Here is a 19,134-nt window from a genome sequence, read left to right on the forward strand (position 1 = left end):
TGGAAGGAGTGATGGCAAGGATAGACAAGGAACGGGAAAGATGACTCTCATGGTTAATAAAACTGGCTGTGTTTCAGAATTCAAAGGGCTTAAGGCCTGAACCCCAGGACCTGGGTAGGGAGATCTTCGCCCTCCCTCATTCCTCCAGGCCCTTCCTGAGGCACTGGGATGTGGGATGTGCAATGCCATGGGCAGGAGGATGGGGTGGCACCTCCCAGGCTGCTGAGCAGGGACAAGGAGGCAATGAGGCCCCAGGGCTGCAAGGCTCACTTGTCTCCTCATGCCATCAGGGGCACACACAGCAGCCATGGCCAAAGGCCTACACAAGTTGGCTCTCTTGGGGCCTTTCAGCTTCTGCACATCCCTGTCTCCTCTCCAGCCCAGGCTGTCCTACGGTGTCCATTCCCTGCCCCTTTCCCTGCAGGCTGTCGGCATCCCCCGGCTGCCCCACCTCGCTGGCCCCTTCCTGCACTGACATCTCTCCCTCCTCCCTGGCTCTGCCTTGGCACACAAAGCCTTGGACTGATCCAGACTCCTTCAGGGGAATGTGTTGCACCACAGCACTGCCCTTGGGCAGAAATTCCTTTCTCCTTGTGTGCAGTCTGGACCTCCCCAGTTGCCCTTGAAGTCCTCTCAAGTTTCTCCTGTTCCTTCTGAAATCTCGACACCACTTGTCCCAGAGCTTGTGCTTGAGGTCTTGTCCTAGTTCAGCTGGAGGGACCAGCTAACCCTGTGTGGTGGTGATCAAACCTGTGTATTCCACCCCCTCTATTCATTCCCCAAGGACAATGGGCCATTAGCAGCAGCTGCCCAGGGAGCCATTATCACTTCACACCCAGCCTGAGGGGGGCGGAGCTGCTAATGGGCCATCAACAGCTCAACAACCCCTGGCTCCCAGAGTTAATCACCCATTGTGTGAGTCCCCGCCCAGGGGGAGGGACTGAGTGCTCCCTGAGGGTACATAAGTGGTGGGTAAGAAGACCTCGGGAACCCTCTCGTCGGATCCAGAGCAGCAGCAGGACCTTGACAGGAGGAGATCACCGCTCTCGCCCAGACCACAGCCCTCGCCTGCACCAACAGGTTTTTCTTTTCCTTTTGCTCTGGACTTGGGGGAGCCACAGGGGTCTCAGCACAAGGGCAAACAAACCCCCCTTGGATTTGTGCCCCAGGACACTGGGTTATACTGATGGGGTATTGTGAGTTGAAAGCAATTTCCCTTGTGTATCAGTGTTGTTATTGTAATATTATTATTAAATTTTAGCTCTGACTTATAATCTCTCTCGTGGTGAGTTCATTTTCCCTTGCTGGTTCACCTTCAAACCAGCAAATCTTTTGGCGCCCAACGTGGGGCACGAGAGAGAAGTCAGAACTACAATTTCATTTTGTGTATTTGGGTACAGAAACTCCCTGACTACCATGTTGCTTGATGTATTCATGTGGATGGTGTATCTGGGCCTGTTCATATTTCGACACATGGGGAACCATGTGCCTGTTTTGATGCTCTCTTTAATACCAGGGAGAAGGATCAAAATTGCTTTATTAATATACTATGTTTATGTTGTCATAACATCAGAAGCAATGAATTTCATTGTGAATGTATATTCAGTCTGGTCTGCCTGTCCTGGTTTGGGTTGTTACCTCTGGGGTCTCATTAAAAATAGCACCCAGACTGTGGGGAAAACAGGCGGAGATGGTTACTTCCACCTTTTCACCTCTGCTACAACAATCATTGAAAATATTGAGCTTCCTTTTGATGTTAGGGACAGCATAATCCTGCTGTTAGTGTTGCTTTGTCTCCTCTGTACTGTATACACCATGTTTAGGGTCAGAACTGGGCTCTCTAAGGAGACTTGCTGGAGACCTGCCCTGGGAGCGGATGATGTTGAGTGGCACGGGAAGTGGGAAGATATGGGCCAGTATTTGGAGACCTTCTCTCCTCAAATGATCTGGAAATTCACCCCAGAACAACTGCAGGACCCTGCCAAAATGCTAAGCTATGTGAAAGGAAGATGCTCTGGTAGTCCCAGAGATGTGCAGCTCACAGCAACCTGCTGGGCCCTGGCCACTGCCTACCGCACACTGCTTGGTGTGGTACAGCATCATCAGGAGGAGGAGAAAAGGAGCAAATCCACAGGCACCATGTCCACCCAGACCATGACTGAGCCAGAGAGGAAGAGAGATACATCAACTAGCGCCATGTCCACCCAGGCCATGACTGAGCCAGAGAGGAAGAGAGATACATCAACTAGCGCCATGTCCACCCAGACCATGACTGAGCCAGAGAGGAAGAGAGATACATCAACCAGCGCCATGTCCACACAAACCATGGAGGAGCCAGAAGGACAACAGAAACCGATAGCAGTTGCCCCTGTCCAGAAAAGAAAATCAAAGACCAAATCAGTTCGTATAGTGCATGACGAGGAAGAGTCAGGACCTTCATCTCAAGCAGAAGAAATGGAGCCAGAAATAATCACCCGGTCCCTATCCCTGGGAGAGCTGCGTGAGCTCCGGAGAGAGTTCACACGACAGGCAAATGAGTCCATCTTGACCTGGCTACTTCGAATCTGGGATGCTGCAGCCAATGATACAATTCTAGATGGGAGTGAGGCGAGGCAGCTGGGATCCCTGTCTCGAGATGTTGTCATTGATCAGGGCATTGGAAAGAGACAGGAAACTCTCAGCCTCTGGCGGCGACTGTTGTCAAGCGTGAGGGAGAGATATCTTTGTAAGGAGGACCTCCACGTACAGCAAGGACAGTGGAACACGATGGAACAAGGTATCCGGTGCTTAAGGGAATTAGCCGTACTGGAGATAATCTTTTCAGAGGATGAGAGATTCCCTAAAAGTCCAGATGGTGTCCAGTGCACATCCCAGATGTGGTTAAAATTTGCACGACTTGGGCCAGAAATGTATTCTCGCTACCTTGCAACATTGCAGTGGAGAGAGGGAGAAGACAAGGTGGGCGCACTGGTCAGCAAACTCAGGATTTATGAAGACACTGTCACTGCTCCATTACGAGCCCATGTCTCAGCTGTGGAAACAAAACTGGCTGAACTGGAAGAGAAGATTAAGGAAGGACTCTTCCATATCTCTCCAGAACAAACAAGAGTCTCCGCCATCAGAAGCAGGCGTCTTCCAGCTAAGGAGAAAGGGTACACTCCACGCGGCAATCTGTGGTTTTACCTCCATGAGCATGGAGAAGATATGAGGAAGTGGGATGGGAAACCCACCTCTTCCTTAGCAGCTCGGGTACGTGAATTGCAAAGAGGCGCAACTAACACAGGGAATTCTTCAAGGTTGAAGGCTGCTCCGGTCTCTCGTGGGCAAGGCTCCAGACAGTATAGGAATGATGATGTTATGCCCGATCCTCTTGAAGGAACCTCCCGGTCATATTCACAGGGAGAGCGCAGTGAATACCATGACCAGAACTAGGGGGGCCCTGCCTCTAGCCAGGTAGAGGAGAGGGACAATCGGGTTTATTGGACTGTGTGGATTCGGTGGCCTGGCTCATCAGACCCACAGAAATACAAAGCTTTAGTGGACACTGGCGCACAATGCACGTTGATGCCATCAGGATACGTCGGGGCAGAATCCATCTCTATTTCTGGGGTAACAGGGGGATCCCAACAGCTGACTGTACTGGAAGCTGAAGTCAGCTTGACTGGCAAGGAATGGCATAGACACCCCATTGTGACTGGTCCAGAAGCCCCATGTATCCTTGGCATAGACTACCTGAGGAATGGATATTTCAAAGACCCAAAGGGACTGCGTTGGGCCTTTGGCATAGCTGCTGTGGAGACAGAGGAAATCAGACAGCTGAGCACCTTGCCTGGCCTCTCAGAGGACCCTTCTGCTGTAGGACTGCTGAAAGTTGAAGAACAATTGGTACCGCTGGCCACAGCCACAGTGCACCGTCGGCAATACCGCACTGACCGAGACTCTGTGACCCCCATACACAAGATGATTCGTGAGCTGGAGAGCCAAGGGGTGGTCAGCAAGACTCACTCACCCTTTAATAGCCCCATATGGCCAGTACGAAAGTCCAGTGGAGAGTGGAGGCTGACGGTGGATTACCGTGGTCTCAATGAGGTCACACCCCCCCTGAGTGCCGCTGTGCCGGACATGCTGGAGCTTCAGTATGAGCTGGAGTCCAAGGCAGCCAAGTGGTATGCCACCATCGACATTGCCAATGCCTTTTTCTCCATTCCGTTGGCAGCAGAGTGCAGGCCGCAGTTTGCTTTCACCTGGAAGGGGGTGCAGTACACCTGGAATCGACTGCCCCAGGGGTGGAAACACAGTCCCACCATTTGCCATGGACTGATCCAGACTGCACTGGAAAAGGGTGAGGCTCCAGAACATCTACAGTACATCGATGACATCATTGTATGGGGGAACACAGCAGGGGAGGTTTTTGAGAAAGGAAAGAAGATAATCCAGATTCTCCTAAGAGCTGGTTTTGCCATTAAACGAAGTAAGGTCAAGGGACCTGCTCAGGAAATTCAGTTCCTAGGAGTGAAGTGGCAAGACGGGCGTCGTCAGATTCCAACAGAGGTGATCAACAAAATAGCAGCTATGTCCCCACCGACCAGCAAGAAGGAAACTCAGGCTTTCCTAGGTGCCGTGGGCTTTTGGAGGATGCATATCCCTGAGTACAGTCAGATTGTAAGCCCTCTCTACCTTGTGACACGGAAGAAAAATGATTTCCAGTGGGGCCCTGAACAACAACAAGCCTTTGAGCAGATTAAACAGGAGATTACCCATGCAGTAGCCCTTGGGCCAGTCAGGACAGGACAGGATGTGAAGAATGTGCTCTACACTGCAGCCGGGGAGAATGGCCCATCCTGGAGCCTCTGGCAGAAAGTACCTGGGGAGACTCGAGGACGACCGCTGGGATTCTGGAGCCGGGGATACAAAGGATCTGAGGCCAGCTACACCCCAACTGAGAAAGAGATCCTGGCAGCTTATGAAGGAGTTCGAGCCGCCTCAGAAGTGATTGGCACTGAGGCACAGCTCATCCTGGCACCCCGACTACCAGTGTTGGGCTGGATGTTCAAAGGAAAAGCTCCTTCTACCCATCACGCCACTGATGCCACATGGAGTAAGTGGATTGCTCTGATCACGCAGCGAACCCGGATAGGGAATCCTAATCGCCCTGGGATTTTGGAAATCATCACCAACTGGCCGGAAGGTGAGAGTTTTGGATTGTCCTCTGAAGAAGAAGAGGAGCAGGTGACACGAGCTGAGGAGGCCCCACCATATAACCAGCTACCAGAAGAGGAGAAGCGATATGCTCTCTTCACAGATGGCTCTTGCCGCATTGTAGGGACAAGCCGGAAATGGAAAGCAGCTGTATGGAGTCCTACACGTCGAGTTGCAGAAGCGACTGAAGGACAAGGTGGATCAAGTCAGGTTGCAGAGCTGAAAGCTGTTCAGCTGGCTTTGGATATCGCCGAACGAGAGAAGTGGCCAAGACTCTACCTTTACACTGACTCGTGGATGGTGGCCAATGCTCTGTGGGGATGGCTGGAGCGCTGGAGAAAGGCCGGCTGGCAGCGCAAAGGGAAACCCATCTGGGCGGCTGAGATGTGGCAGGACATCGCTGCCCGGGTAGAGAAGCTGAGTGTGAAGGTCCGTCACGTAGATGCTCATGTACCCAAGAGCCGGGCTAATGAGGAGCATCGTAACAACGAGCAGGTGGATCGAGCTGCCAAGATTGAAGTCTCTCAGGTAGATCTGGATTGGCAGCATAAAGGTGAATTGTTTCTAGCCCGATGGGCCCATGATGCCTCTGGTCATCAAGGCAGAGATGCAACATACAGATGGGCTCGTGACCGAGGGGTGGATCTAACCATGGACAGTGTCTCACAGGTTATCCATGACTGTGACACATGTGCTGCCATCAAGCAGGCCAAGCGGGTGAAGCCTCTATGGTATGGTGGACGGTGGTCGAAATACAGGTATGGGGAAGCCTGGCAAGTTGACTACATCACACTTCCCCAAACACGCCAAGGCAAGCGCTACGTGCTGACCATGGTAGAGGCAACCACTGGATGGCTGGAGACATACCCCGTATCTCACGCCACTGCCCGGAATACCATCCTGGGCCTTGAGAAACAAGTCCTGTGGAGACACGGCACCCCAGAGAGAATAGAGTCTGACAACGGCACCCACTTCAAGAACAGCCTCATAGACACCTGGGCCAGAGAGCACGGCATTGAGTGGGTGTATCATATCCCCTACCATGCTCCAGCTGCCGGGAAAGTTGAGCGATGTAATGGACTGCTGAAAACAACCTTGAAGGCGTTGGGTGGGGGAACTTTCAAACACTGGGAGCTGCATTTGGCAAAGGCCACCTGGTTGGTCAACACCCGGGGCTCCATCAATCGAGCTGGCCCTGCCCAATCAGAACTCTTGAATACTGTAGATGGAGATAAAGTCCCTGTGGTCCATATGAGAGGTATGTTAGGAAAGACTGTTTGGGTTAGTCCCACCTCAAACAAAGGCAAACCCATCCGAGGGATTGTCTTTGCTCAAGGACCTGGTTGCACTTGGTGGGTAATGCAAAAAGATGGAGAAACACGTTGTGTACCACAAGGGGACCTAATTTTGAGCGAGAAGAGTTTGTAATGTTTCATTGTATATATGTGTATATATATGTATAGGTAAAAAGGGGGTTAATTTGGGAATGACTAGATGGAGTGGAATAAGGGGTGGATAATGTCCTAGTTCAGCTGGAGGGACCAGCTAACCCTGTGTGGTGGTGATCAAACCTGTGTATTCCACCCCCTCTATTCATTCCCCAAGGACAATGGGCCATTAGCAGCAGCTGCCCAGGGAGCCATTATCACTTCACACCCAGCCTGAGGGGGGCGGAGCTGCTAATGGGCCATCAACAGCTCAACAACCCCTGGCTCCCAGAGTTAATCACCCATTGTGTGAGTCCCCGCCCAGGGGGAGGGACTGAGTGCTCCCTGAGGGTACATAAGTGGTGGGTAAGAAGACCTCGGGAACCCTCTCGTCGGATCCAGAGCAGCAGCAGGACCTTGACAGGAGGAGATCACCGCTCTCGCCCAGACCACAGCCCTCGCCTGCACCAACAGGTTTTTCTTTTCCTTTTGCTCTGGACTTGGGGGAGCCACAGGGGTCTCAGCACAAGGGCAAACAAACCCCCCTTGGATTTGTGCCCCAGGACACTGGGTTATACTGATGGGGTATTGTGAGTTGAAAGCAATTTCCCTTGTGTATCAGTGTTGTTATTGTAATATTATTATTAAATTTTAGCTCTGACTTATAATCTCTCTCGTGGTGAGTTCATTTTCCCTTGCTGGTTCACCTTCAAACCAGCACAGGTCTCCAAACCCCTCTCTGGTCACTCTCCAAGATGTTTAGCCATGAAAACGTAGTGCTCTTAGTGCAGGAGAAACAGAGTGACACTTTTTGCCAAGGGTTGTATTGGCAGAACGAGGCACAGGAACTGGAACTCAATGAGGTCATGCCGTGAGTGCCCCCCACAAAGCAGGACTCTGAGCCAAGTCAATGTGGGATAAGAAAAAAAGGTACATTCTTTAATGTCCAGGCTTAGGCATTTTAGGAATACATGATGACATCTTCGTGCACCCTCTCCTCAGAACACTGATTTCCATGGTTTTTATAATATTGCCCACCCAATCCTCAGTTTACACATCTCTCAGTCCAGCCCCAATCCCACCCCTGTGCCATCTCCCAGGATTTTGGGGCTGGGGTCAGTGGGACCCTCTGTCTTCATTCGCTTCTTCCTCGGGCTTTGGAGTTTTTCCAGTGTTCTTAGACTCAAGGTTGTTGGTTTATGTTTGGTCTTGTTCTGCAGGCCTTTCTGATAGTCTTCACCTCTTGCATCTTGAAGAGAGCCTAAAGAGCTAAAAGAATTTGAGCTACTAGTCTGTGGTAGGGGTTAGGATGTATAAACAATGAACTTAAGCTGTTACAAATATGAACACTACATTTGCTACAGTTACTGTGTTCTTAAAATCTATAGAAGTGAAGAATCAGAAACCACTTCGGCATCAGAGTGGAGATTTGCACTGGATTTAAGGAAGAAATATTTTGTGCTGAGGGTGGCAGGAACCTGGGCCAGCTTACAAAGTGGAAACCCCATCTGTGAAGCTGTCCAAGGGTGGGATTTTTGTGCAGTCTGAACTTGTGGAAGGTGTCCCTGGCTAATGGAAGTGGACTTGGACTACTGGTTGTTTTAGCTCTCTTCCAGCCCAAAAAGTTTTATTATTCTTTTATTCCTATGTCCCCAGTTCCTTCTCCACAGGGCTGCAAATACCTACATGCACCATGCTGGCATTTTAATGTGACCTAATCCCCAATACTTTGTGAAAATGGAAAAATTGGCATTTTAGGGTTATGAGGTTCTATGATTTTGGAGGAACCTTTCAAAATTCAAAAGTTTCAAAGAAACCAATAGAGATTTCCAACATCTCTGCATGAAAGGCTCCCCAAGTGATCAGTGATGGCCTTGCAGCTGAGGTTGGGGGTTTTCTCACTCAGGTACTGAGAGTCAGGATGGGCAGCCAGAATGTGCATTTGGGGACAGTGCAAGACTTGTCATGGGAAGTCTAGGGAAAGATCAAAGTGATTTGTGAAGGAACAGGTGTGAGTAAACAGAGAGAAAAGGGGATGGAAGGAGCTGATCATGTGCAAACAGGTGACTGGTCAGTGACCGGCCCTGGCCATGCCCTGCAACTGACCTAATTGCCTGTCCAATTTTCTTAATCCCTCCATTCCCAAGAAATCTCTGGGACAAAAGAACTCTGTGATCTGGGAACAGACGGCGGTTCAAGTTTCACTGGAGTTAGAAGCACAAATCACCAGGTCTTGTGTCCTTTTTGTGCCCAGACACTGGTGAGACTGGTGTGTGTGCCTGTGGATATACCTTCCCTGGAAGACGAGGAAGAAACAGGCAGAAGTTTAGGTTTAGTTCACACTGTTCTAACCTGGTTCTGTTAGTCTGCATTGAGTTCCAAGCTTCCCGGGGAGGCTCCGTCCCTGTGTTTCCATGGTGACATCAAGGGATCCTGCCCGGTCCCCACCGAGTACGGGACTGCCCCCACTGGGGGGGCTCCCCCTGCCCACGTGTTCGGCTGGGGGCGGCTGGTGGTGGTGGCACCCCGGGGGGAGCCGCTGGCCCCGGGATCGGCTGAGGTGTAGCGATAGCAGCGCCACACAGTGCCGCGGCAGATAAAAGCCGCGTAAAAGCTGGCATGGATGGCTCTGGCCCCGGTGGGGTTTGTGTGGGTTACGGACCCCCCAGGGCCCCCAGCGCCGGGCCGTGCAGTGTGGCACGGGCCCTGCTGGACCGGTGCTGGCTCTGGGGACCCAACAATGGGCTGCGGCGGGTCCTGGCCAGACAGAGACGCACGGCCGGCCGGCAGAGCCGGGTTGCACCCGCCATGACCTCGCTACCGCCACGCGGTTCCACCTTCTCCACCAGTTTGGAACCCCCGTTCCGGAGTCAACCCCCAAGGGACTTGTTATTGGTTGTATTAAGTTATTGACTCTTGCATTGTCAAACCTCTTTCAAGTTTACACCCCTTTTGCAAGCCACTCCCTCATCCTTGTCCTTATACCTAGTCCCAAACCGAAAGTAAAGGCTTTTGGCAATTTTCCACCACTCCTCGTGTGCGTCTGGATTATTTCCCGGGAGCTGCTTCCCGATTTGGATCCCGAGACCCCTGTAGTACCCCAGGATTTCTGTCCCTCCTTCCACAGGTAATATACTCTCTATTTTTCCCCCTGAGTTCCAAACTAAGTTCTCTGCTTAATAAAGCCCCCTCGTTTCTTTTAGGGTACATGGGGACACAGCCTGTTCCTGGAGCTTAATATTTCCTTCTTAAAGCAGGTCCAGCCTTCCTGGACTCCTCTGTTCTTTAGGACTGACTCCCAAGGGATTCCATCAAGCAATCTCCCAGGCAGGCCACAGTCTGCCCACCGTCAGTGCCAGGTGTCAGTTCTGCTGCCCCCTCCTTCCTCACCCAAATGTAAAATGCTGCCATTCAGTGTCTCTGTGCCCAAGATGGCCCCAACCACCACATCCCCCACCAGTCACAGAATCACAGAATGGTTTGTGTTGGGAGGAACCTTAAAGAACAGCTCATTCCAACCTCCATCATGGACAGGGACAGCTTTCACTAGACCAAGTTGTTCAGAGCCCCATCCAACCTGGTCTTGAACAACTTCCAGGGATGGTGCAGCCAGAACTTCTCTGAGCAACCTGTGCCAGGGCCTCACCACACTCACCATAAAGAATTTCTTCCTAATATCTCATCTAACCCTTTCCTCTATCAGTGTGAAGACATTCCCTCTTGTCCTGTCACTCCAGGCCCGTGTAAATAGTCTCTTTCCAACTTTCTTGTTGGCTCCCTTTAGGTCCTGGAAGGCCACAATTAAGTTACTCCAGAGCCTTCTCTTCTTCAGGCTGAACAATCCCAATTCTCTCAGCCTTCCCTCATGGCAGAGCTGCTCCATCTCTCTGATCTTCCTGGTGCCTCATCTGGACTTCCCCCAACAGCTCCATGTCCTTGCTGTGCTGGGACCCCAGAGCCGGAGGCAGCTCTGCAGGTGGGGCAACATCCAACCAGGTGTGTTCCAGCAAGGACAGTGTGGAACCCCATGGAAACACCACAGAACCTGCTGGAACCAAGGGGCCCATCTGACATGTGGGGTCTCATGGAATCAAAGGAACCCTGAGAAACTACGGAACCTCATCAAATCAAGGGGTAATTGTGACACTTCAGGGTCAAATGGTCATTGTCAAACTGCAGGGTGTCATGGAACCAAAGGAATTCTGGAGCACCACAGACCTCATGGATCCAAGGGGCCCCTGACACACTTCAGATACCTACGGAGCACAAGGAACCTGAGGACAACATGAAATACCATAGAAACAAAAGGCCATTGTGACACTGCAGGGAGTTATGGAGCTGAAAAGGCAACCTCATTGCCAGCACAGGCTCCTCAGTGACTCACTGGAGGAGATCATTGGAGGCCATGATTGCACAAACCTCTCAAAAACTCACTATCAAAAGGAAAGCCCAACTAGCCCTAAAAAACTGAAGCACTTTGAAGAACTAATGAGCTCCACTGAGTGTCTTTACTGACAAAGCCTCTCAAGGGACTAATTAAAGCTGATAATTGGAGGCTATAATTCCATAAATCTCTCATGGACTTAGTGTCAAAAAGAATACTTTAATAAACCTTGAGTACCTCGAGTCATTAATGAGCCCCACTGAGTGTGGTTATTGACAAAAGAATCTCAAGGGATTCTCTACAGCAGGTCACAGGAAGCCATAATTGCACAAACCTTTCAGAGACACAAAGTTAAAAGCAAAGCCCAAAGCAGTTTGAAAAACCTGCAGGCCCTTGAAACATTAAGGAGCCCCCCCTGCCCCCAGGGGCCATTCCTGACAAAGCCTCCCCAGGGACTCCTTCCAGCAGATCCCTGGAGGCCACGATTGCAGGGAGGTAAAGGCTCTGTGCAGGCAGCTCAGATGCTGAGAAAAGCCTGACTTGGATGAAGATTCCTTCCTTCCTTTTCAGACTTCCTCCAGGTTTAGGAAATGCTGTCAGTGAGACTGGCACCCCAAAACAAGGGCTCTGGCAGATTGCTGGGAGCAAAGACAGCCTGCCCTGGGCTCCACCCATGATCTTGGCAGCACTGAGACACCTGAGAGTTAAAAATAGTAGGCTATATCTTTGAGAACATTTGGCAACAAGCAGGGATTGCTGGTATGTGGATAACCTGCATGGAAATGTTTGCTTTGACTTAAAGCATTACATTAAAATAAATGTGAGTATCTCAATGTCTTGGGTTGCAATGAGAATATTTATTTTTTCTGTATATTTGTATCATTCAGTTGGTAGTTTAGAAAACAGTCATGTGGTGAGTTTACTCTCATGTGAAGTCTGATTTTATATTGTAATTTTTGCATCACATCTCAATGAGACAGATAAAACTCACAGGAAAATGGCACAAGTACTATGGGAAAATAAGCAAAGTATTAGGACCATGTGTTTGTGTGAATTCAGGTTTTTCTCTTGAAGAAATGCCCTGTGCTAACTGGACACTTTATTGCATGTTCTCTGACCTACTTCTCATCAGTAATACCTCAGAGTTTAAGAAGACTTCTCCAAGGGTGTTACTGCTGGCTGAGAGATGCAGCAGCATCCTCAGTCCTCACCTGGGAGAGGATATTCCCTCCCCAGGCCAAACTGAGTTTCTGAAACACCTCTCAGCTGAGTTGTCACTTCTTTAGAAGAAACCTGTGATGGAGGTGCTGCCTTGTAGCTCACACCCTGTCTGTGTGCCCTGCAGGGAGTCTCTGTGCTCTGGGAGGGTGGGGAATGCAAAGGAAAGGCTCAGCTCCCCAGGCAGCAAGAACATTGCTCTGCCTCTGTGGGGGCTTGCACGGGTCTGCAAAGTGTTGCAGGGCTGGGATCGGAGGGAATGAATCTCTGGCTGGATTTGTAAGGGGTCAGGAATCCAAGTGACAGAGAAGGAAGGTTAGGAATGTTGAACTATCTGTGATTCATCCAGAAATTATAAAAGCCTGACCTGCACAGGAAAATTGGATATTGTGGGGAAATCACCCACTTTGAAGCATTTCTTCCCTAAATTACTTGAAAACTGCATTGCTGAAAAGGGGCATTGCTTGCACCAACCTGTGTCTTAACACCATGAAAACTTTTTATTTAGACATAAACTGTTGCTTATCTGTCTTGCTAAAATGCCCTGGGGATGCATCAGAGTCACCAGATTCACTGGAAGAGAGATGCCCCTCCCCAGGTAAAAGGGAAGGATTCAGATCTACAACAATCTCCCAGATCTTTGTGGTCTGACAGAGCACCAGGGGGTGAGCTCTTACATGTGAGGAGAGCTGGGATTAATCTCTCTGCCTAAAGTCTAAGAACTGAGTCATGCCTTGCCTTGCAGTGTTAGGATTGCCTCTCCTCTCCGAGCCTTGCCTTGCTTTGTCTTCCCCATTTTCATCACTTTCCTGCTTTTTCACCCTGTTTCTACTCAATGTTCTAACATTAAATGCATCTCTTAAAGATCTGGACAAGGAATGTAAACAAGATGGTTTTGCAAGGGGCTGGTATTTATCCATTTCCTTCCTTTTCTCTTTTATCCCCAGGCATCCTATTTAATAAAATCACCTCTGAAAAAGCAAGGCAAAATTCTCTTCTCTCTGTGACAACGCCGGGTCCTGCAGGCTCAGGGATTCTGTTCCTCCCTCCCTCTGCAATCCTCCCTGCAGCAAACAGCCCTGTTAGATTTCCAGCTCTCCTGCAGCCACCTGTGTGTGGTGTTTGGAGTCTTTCTCTGGCCTTCAGGTGCGTGTGGTGGCAGAGGGGCCACCAGCACCCTCTGAGAGCTGTTGCTTGGATTGCTCTGCAGAGGGAAAATGTCCCAAAGGAGAGGCTTGGAGAACCACACCGTTGGATCTGGATTCGTTCTTCTGGCATTTTGTGACCACTCCAGCCTGCAGGGCCTGTGCTTCACTGTGCTCCTGGTCATCTACCTGGTGGTGCTGGCAGGGAACAGCCTGATTGCCCTCATCACAGTGCTGGACTGCAGCCTGCACAGCCCCATGTACTTCTTCCTGAGGAACTTGTCCTTCCTGGAGATCTGCTACACCTCAGTCACTCTGCCAAAAATGCTGGTGAGTGTCCTGAGGGCAGATGGCAGGATCTCCTTCCTTGGCTGTGCTGCCCAGCTGTATTTCCTGGTCCTGTTGGGCAGCACCGAGTGCCTTCTCCTGGCTGCCATGGCCTACGACCGCTACGTGGCCATCTGCCACCCCCTGCACTACCCCCTGGCCATGAGCAGGGGGCTCTGCACCAGGCTGGTGCTGGGCTCCTGGGGGGCTGTCACACCAGTACAGGTAGGGCAGACCTACCAGCTGTTCACTTTGCCCTTCTGTGCCTCCCACGACCTTCGTCACTTCTTCTGTGACGTCCCTCCACTGCTGGACCTGGCCTGTGCAGACACATTCTGGAACCAAGTGGCGCTGCACAGCATCATCCTGGGGTTTGCAGTTCTTCCCTTCTGCCTAATAGTTCTGTCTTACATTCAAATTATCAGGGCAATTCTGAAAATCCCCTCAGTTCTGGGCAGGCACAAAGCCTTTTCCACCTGCTCCTCACACCTCATGGTGCTGACACTCTTCTATGGCTCAGCCACAGTCATCTACTTAAAGGGACACTCCAGGGATTCCGGAGATCCTGACAAATACTTTGCCTTGTTTTACACAATTGTGACTCCCATGTTTAACCCTCTCATCTACAGCCTGAGGAATAAGGAAGTGAGAATTGCCCTGAAGAAACTCCTGTGGACAAAGTGATCCCACAGTGGATCCCAAACACAACAACTCTGTCAAGCTGTGTCTGACCAATGTCATGTGAGGTAGAAATAGTGCAATTGTGGCCAGTCATCAGTGAGCCCCAGAGGGTGAGACAACCTATGAGGAGGTGACTCCCCTTGGATTTGAGCAATCACTTCCTAGACCTCATGGACTATGGGCAGTGTCCCTGCATGGAATCAGCTTCAAATGCTAAAAGATATGAAGGGCAACTTCCCCTGCTGTGATGTCTTGCACTGAGATCTGTAAAGCTGGACTACTTTATCATAAAGAATAAAAAAATAATAATTTAAAAACCCATCAAGGGAACAATTCAGCACTGGAATAGCATCCCAGACACCTGTGGAGTTGCCATTATTCAAGGTTGAGCAATGTCAGCCAGTACCTGAGCACTGCACAGTCGCTCACTCCCTTCTCATCAGTGGGATGGGGGGAGAGTCAGAAGGGTAAAAGTAACAAAACTTCTGGGTTGAGTTAAAGTCATGCACACATGCAGAGCAAAACCAGGAATTCATTCCCTGCTTCCCATGGCTGGGCAGGTGTTCAGCCATCTCCAGGAGGGCAGGGCCCCATCCTGTGTAAGGGTGACTTGGAAAGACAAACACCATCACTCCAAACTTCCTCCCACTTGACATACCGAGTGTGATGTCGTATGGTCTGGGGCACCCCTGGGCTGGGAATGTGGAAATTGGAAATTGGGAATTTTGGAATGTGGAGAAGTCTCATGGGGGTTTCCCTCCCGCTCCTCACCATCCCAGACTTCCCAAAGCCAGAATCAGGATGAAATTTCATCCCTCATCTCTGCCATCATCATCATCATCCTCATCGGATTCGGTGTCTGGAAGCTCCAAACTGGGAACACGTAGGATGGGGGTCAGGAAGGGACATGGATCACCCAGCAGCATCCCAGGGATCTCCCACTACATTTGCTGATCCCTCTTTATTTCCACAGGGAAGAGAGAGAGTAATGGATACAACACAGTTCCAGTGGCACACCTGGCTCTGGATCCTCTCCATGTGGATCCTGGGATGGATCCAGGGGTCTCCAGGATGCCAAAGAGCCATGAGGTCCCACACTGTCCCAGGGGCTCCCTTGTGACCTCCCAGGGGTTTCTGGGGGTAACAAAGAGCTCTGTGGTCAGAGGCTGTCACAGCAGTTCCATGGTGACATCCCAGGGGACTTTGGGCTGCTCCAGCACCAACCTGTCTCAGGCACTCACAGGGCCTCCAAGGGACATTCCAAGGGTCTCCAGGCTGCCAAAGGACAGAGCGGTCACAGACAGTCACAGGATTCCTGTCACAGGCACAGTGGGAGCTGCAGGCATAGTCTCTTAGAAAAGGCCCCGTTCAGTCACATGATGCAGAAAGGACCCCCAACACCACCAGAGACCCCTAGTGCCTCTCAGCACCCCCTGGGTTTCTAAAGTCCTTCTCCCAGAGGAGCCTGGAAGTGGCTAGATCCAATCCTAGCCCCAGACTTTGTCAATGGTTTCTGTGTAAAGGATTATACAGGTGAGACTGAACCTTTGTACAACTTTGTCCTGCCCAATCAAGGATGGAACACCAGATAAACTTATAGAAATGTATATGATTTACTATGGTAATGATCAGACAAAAAGATCTGACTCGGATTTATTCACTAGACAGCACAGAAGCTGTAGGAACTATTATCATACACTGCACTAGGAAGCAATATTGAAACACTTGGATTGAAGCAAACCCAATCATTAAGCAGAGAGTGATGTCACTCACCAAGACCAACAACCCTGGACAAAGCTCTTTGGCTCAGCCTCGAGGAGTGACCCCGAGGGGCATCCCCGCTCCAGGCAGGAACCTCCACACACCCCCCAAGAAGGGATATGTCAGAAGATCCAATCTCTAAAATTTAGGCCTGGGCTTTTATAGTAGAAAGCGCTGGCCTTTCAGTCAGGTGTGTCCAGGCTGTGCCAGCTCAGCAGCTTTGGAGTTCTCAGGGGTGTAACTTGTTTGTTCCTTTATCCAAGGATTTCCCAGCTCTGACACATCTTCCCCTTCCTCTCAGGATGTTTCACTTTGGGAGTGTTGGTTGACTCAGGCCACTCTCAGCTTTGTTCAACCCCAAAAGCAGGGTGACCCCCTTCTTCATTTCCCACTGGGGGCTTTGCAAACTGGGCCTTGTAGTAGTTATTTTCCCCCATTCCAGGCAGACCATCCTGCTACAGGACCCCCAAGATGCCCCTGCCCAGTTACCCACCTCTCCTTTCCCCACTATACCACTCCTTTCCCATTGTCCCAACAATCCTAAATTCCCCACACAGCTCAGGTTGGGGGTGTCCCCCCCTGCTTGGTTTTGGGGTCTAAGCCCATTTCTGCTCAGTTTGGGGGTCCAAAGCCTTCCTTTTCCTCCCTCTCCCCTCTTTTTCCTGTAAGACTTCAAACCCCTCCTCCCTCAGAGTGTGGTTTACAGCTGTCCCCCTCCCACTAAATTTGGGTGTCCCAACACCCCTTTTCAATTGTCCCCCCAATCCCCAACCTCCTTCCCCCATTCCTGGTTTTGGGGGTTCCCACTCCCTTTGCAGCCCCACACCCAGTTCTTGCCCCCTTTTCCCCCCAGTTTCCACTGTCCCACCCCCCCTTTCCCCACCCCCTTTACCAAGAGCTCCTCACTCTCAACCAGGGGGGCTTCCAGCACCACCAGTGCCAGCAAGATGGCCCCAGCTCCTCCCAGTCCCAGCATCAGGCTTTAAAATCAATATATATTGGTGATAAGTAAAGTGTTATCCTTAAATCACACTTGGCCAGCATTTATCAAAGTTGTCTTAAGGTATTTTTGTGGGAAGAACTTGTGAAAAGTACCAGAACTTCAAGTTTTGATAAATAAACTCTGATCTGCCTCAGTGAACAAATCCTGGAAGAGAGAGATGGGTGGCTGAGGTTGGACATCTGGAATGCAGAACATACAGACCACAGGGACATGATAGAAGAAGAGGCTACAAAAGACACAGTATTTATTTTGAAAAGTCCCTACCCAAGAAAAAAGATACTGAAAACACTAAAAAATAATATAGAAAGCAAGAAATCGATAACCAACAGAGGAGAGACTACTAATTAATGAAAGGGAATTATGCAATTTAGAACCAATGAACATTTGATTTATTTGTTTGCTGAAAAATGTATAAATAGGTGAAAAAGTCTTCTCTCGGTGTCTCTGTGGAAGCTGCAATTTTGTCAGTCAAACCCAGAATAAGGAATGTCTGACTCTTCGACACTGAAAAGATGGTGTTGAGGGTTTATTGCCCTAATGGTTTCCAAGGATTTCAGTAACATTATAAAGGCAGAGTATGGGAGAGGTGCTGCTGGACATGGGGTCAGCTGTCAGCAAGATAAATGTTTATTTAGTATTTCTATCTGCACAGGAACACGTGTGGTGGAACCAGACTCCAGTGTCTCCACTTTTCAGGGGATGGAATGCTGATGGTTCATGGCTCCAACATTATCCAGTTGCAAAAGCAGAGGGTGCTTTGCTGCCCATGGGCAAAAGAACCACCCAGGGGCAGAGGGAGGCACACCCACCCCTGGAGGGGACAGGCTGGGCTTGGAGCCAGGGAAGGGAAGGGTTATTTTTATGCTTTTATGTCACTACAGACAGGAAACAAAACTGCTCCAAACCTACTTTACATGCAAACAAAACTGTTCTAAACCCTACATATACATATATATTGATAAAGTAAATGTAATCTACTCCAAAGGTTGGGTTAACAAGAACCTGGGTCAGCCTCACCTGCAGGGGGCTGGGGACAGGTGCTGGACAAGGGGGAAGCTTCTGACAGCCGCTCACAGCACCCATCCCTGGAGCCCCCCCACTACAAAATCTGGCCACACAAACGCAGTACACTGCCCAGCATGGATCACCTGGAACGTGGGTCACCAGGTCTCTGCTAAACAGGCCTCATCAAGAATGTTGGTCATCAACTCTTTACCCAACTTGTGTCGCCAAGTCTGTACCAACATGGGTCACTGTGGATCATCCAAGGTGGGTCGTCCAATGGATGATGGAGTTGGAGCAGCGGATGAAGATGTTCCTGCAGTTGGGGCACTTGTAGGTCTTCCTTTACCGGTGGGTCCGTTGGTGTTGAGTCAAGTTACTTCTAAAGTTGAAGCTCTTCCCACACTCCCCACACTCATAAGGCCTCTCCCCGGTGTGGATACGCCGGTGGATGGTGAGGGTGAAGTTTCGGTTGAAGCTCTTCCCGCAGTCGGTGCAGCGGAAGGGCCTCTCCTCTGTGTGTGTGCGCTGATGCCTGAGGAGAGTTGAGCTCCTCTGATAACTCTTCCCACACTCCTCACACTTGTAGGGTCGCTCCTCTGTGTGTGTCTGCTGATGTTTGAGGAGATCTGATCTGCTCAAAAATATCTTCCCACACTCCCTACACTTGTATGGTCTCTCCCCGGTGTGGTTGCACCGGTGGTTGATGAGGGTGTCGTTGCGGCTGAAGCTCTTCCCGCAGTCCGTGCAGCGGAAGGGCCTCTCCCCGGTGTGCGTGCGCTGATGTGTGAGGAGATGCGAGCTGGTCTGAAACAGCATCCCATACTCGGAACACTCGTAGGGACGTTCCCCGGTGTGGATCATCTGATGGCGGATCAGGCTGTAGCTCTGGCTGAAGCTCTTCCCACATTCCAAGCACTTGTAGCGCTTCTCCTTTGTGTGAAGCTGCTGTTGCATCACCGGGTCAGAGCTTTGGCTCAAGCTCTG

The 19,134-nt window shown here is 50.5% G+C and overlaps 2 protein-coding genes across 2 annotated transcripts in view; one reads left to right on the forward strand and one right to left on the reverse strand.

Moving 5' to 3' along the window:
* Positions 1-19,134, reverse strand: part of LOC139673812 (zinc finger protein 91-like) — a 311,195-nt gene that overhangs the window by 273,383 nt on the left and 18,678 nt on the right. The window contains 1 exon segment of the mRNA XM_071559631.1: positions 18,497-19,091. Coding sequence (XP_071415732.1) covers positions 18,497-19,091 — 595 coding nt within the window.
* Positions 13,446-14,384, forward strand: LOC139674344 (olfactory receptor 10AG1-like). Its single transcript, XM_071560554.1, has one exon. It carries the CDS (start codon positions 13,446-13,448, stop codon positions 14,382-14,384), a length of 939 nt encoding a protein of 312 aa, XP_071416655.1.

This window comes from Pithys albifrons, chromosome 7 (genome assembly GCF_047495875.1).
Source record: "Pithys albifrons albifrons isolate INPA30051 chromosome 7, PitAlb_v1, whole genome shotgun sequence".
Taxonomy (NCBI): domain Eukaryota; kingdom Metazoa; phylum Chordata; class Aves; order Passeriformes; family Thamnophilidae; genus Pithys; species Pithys albifrons.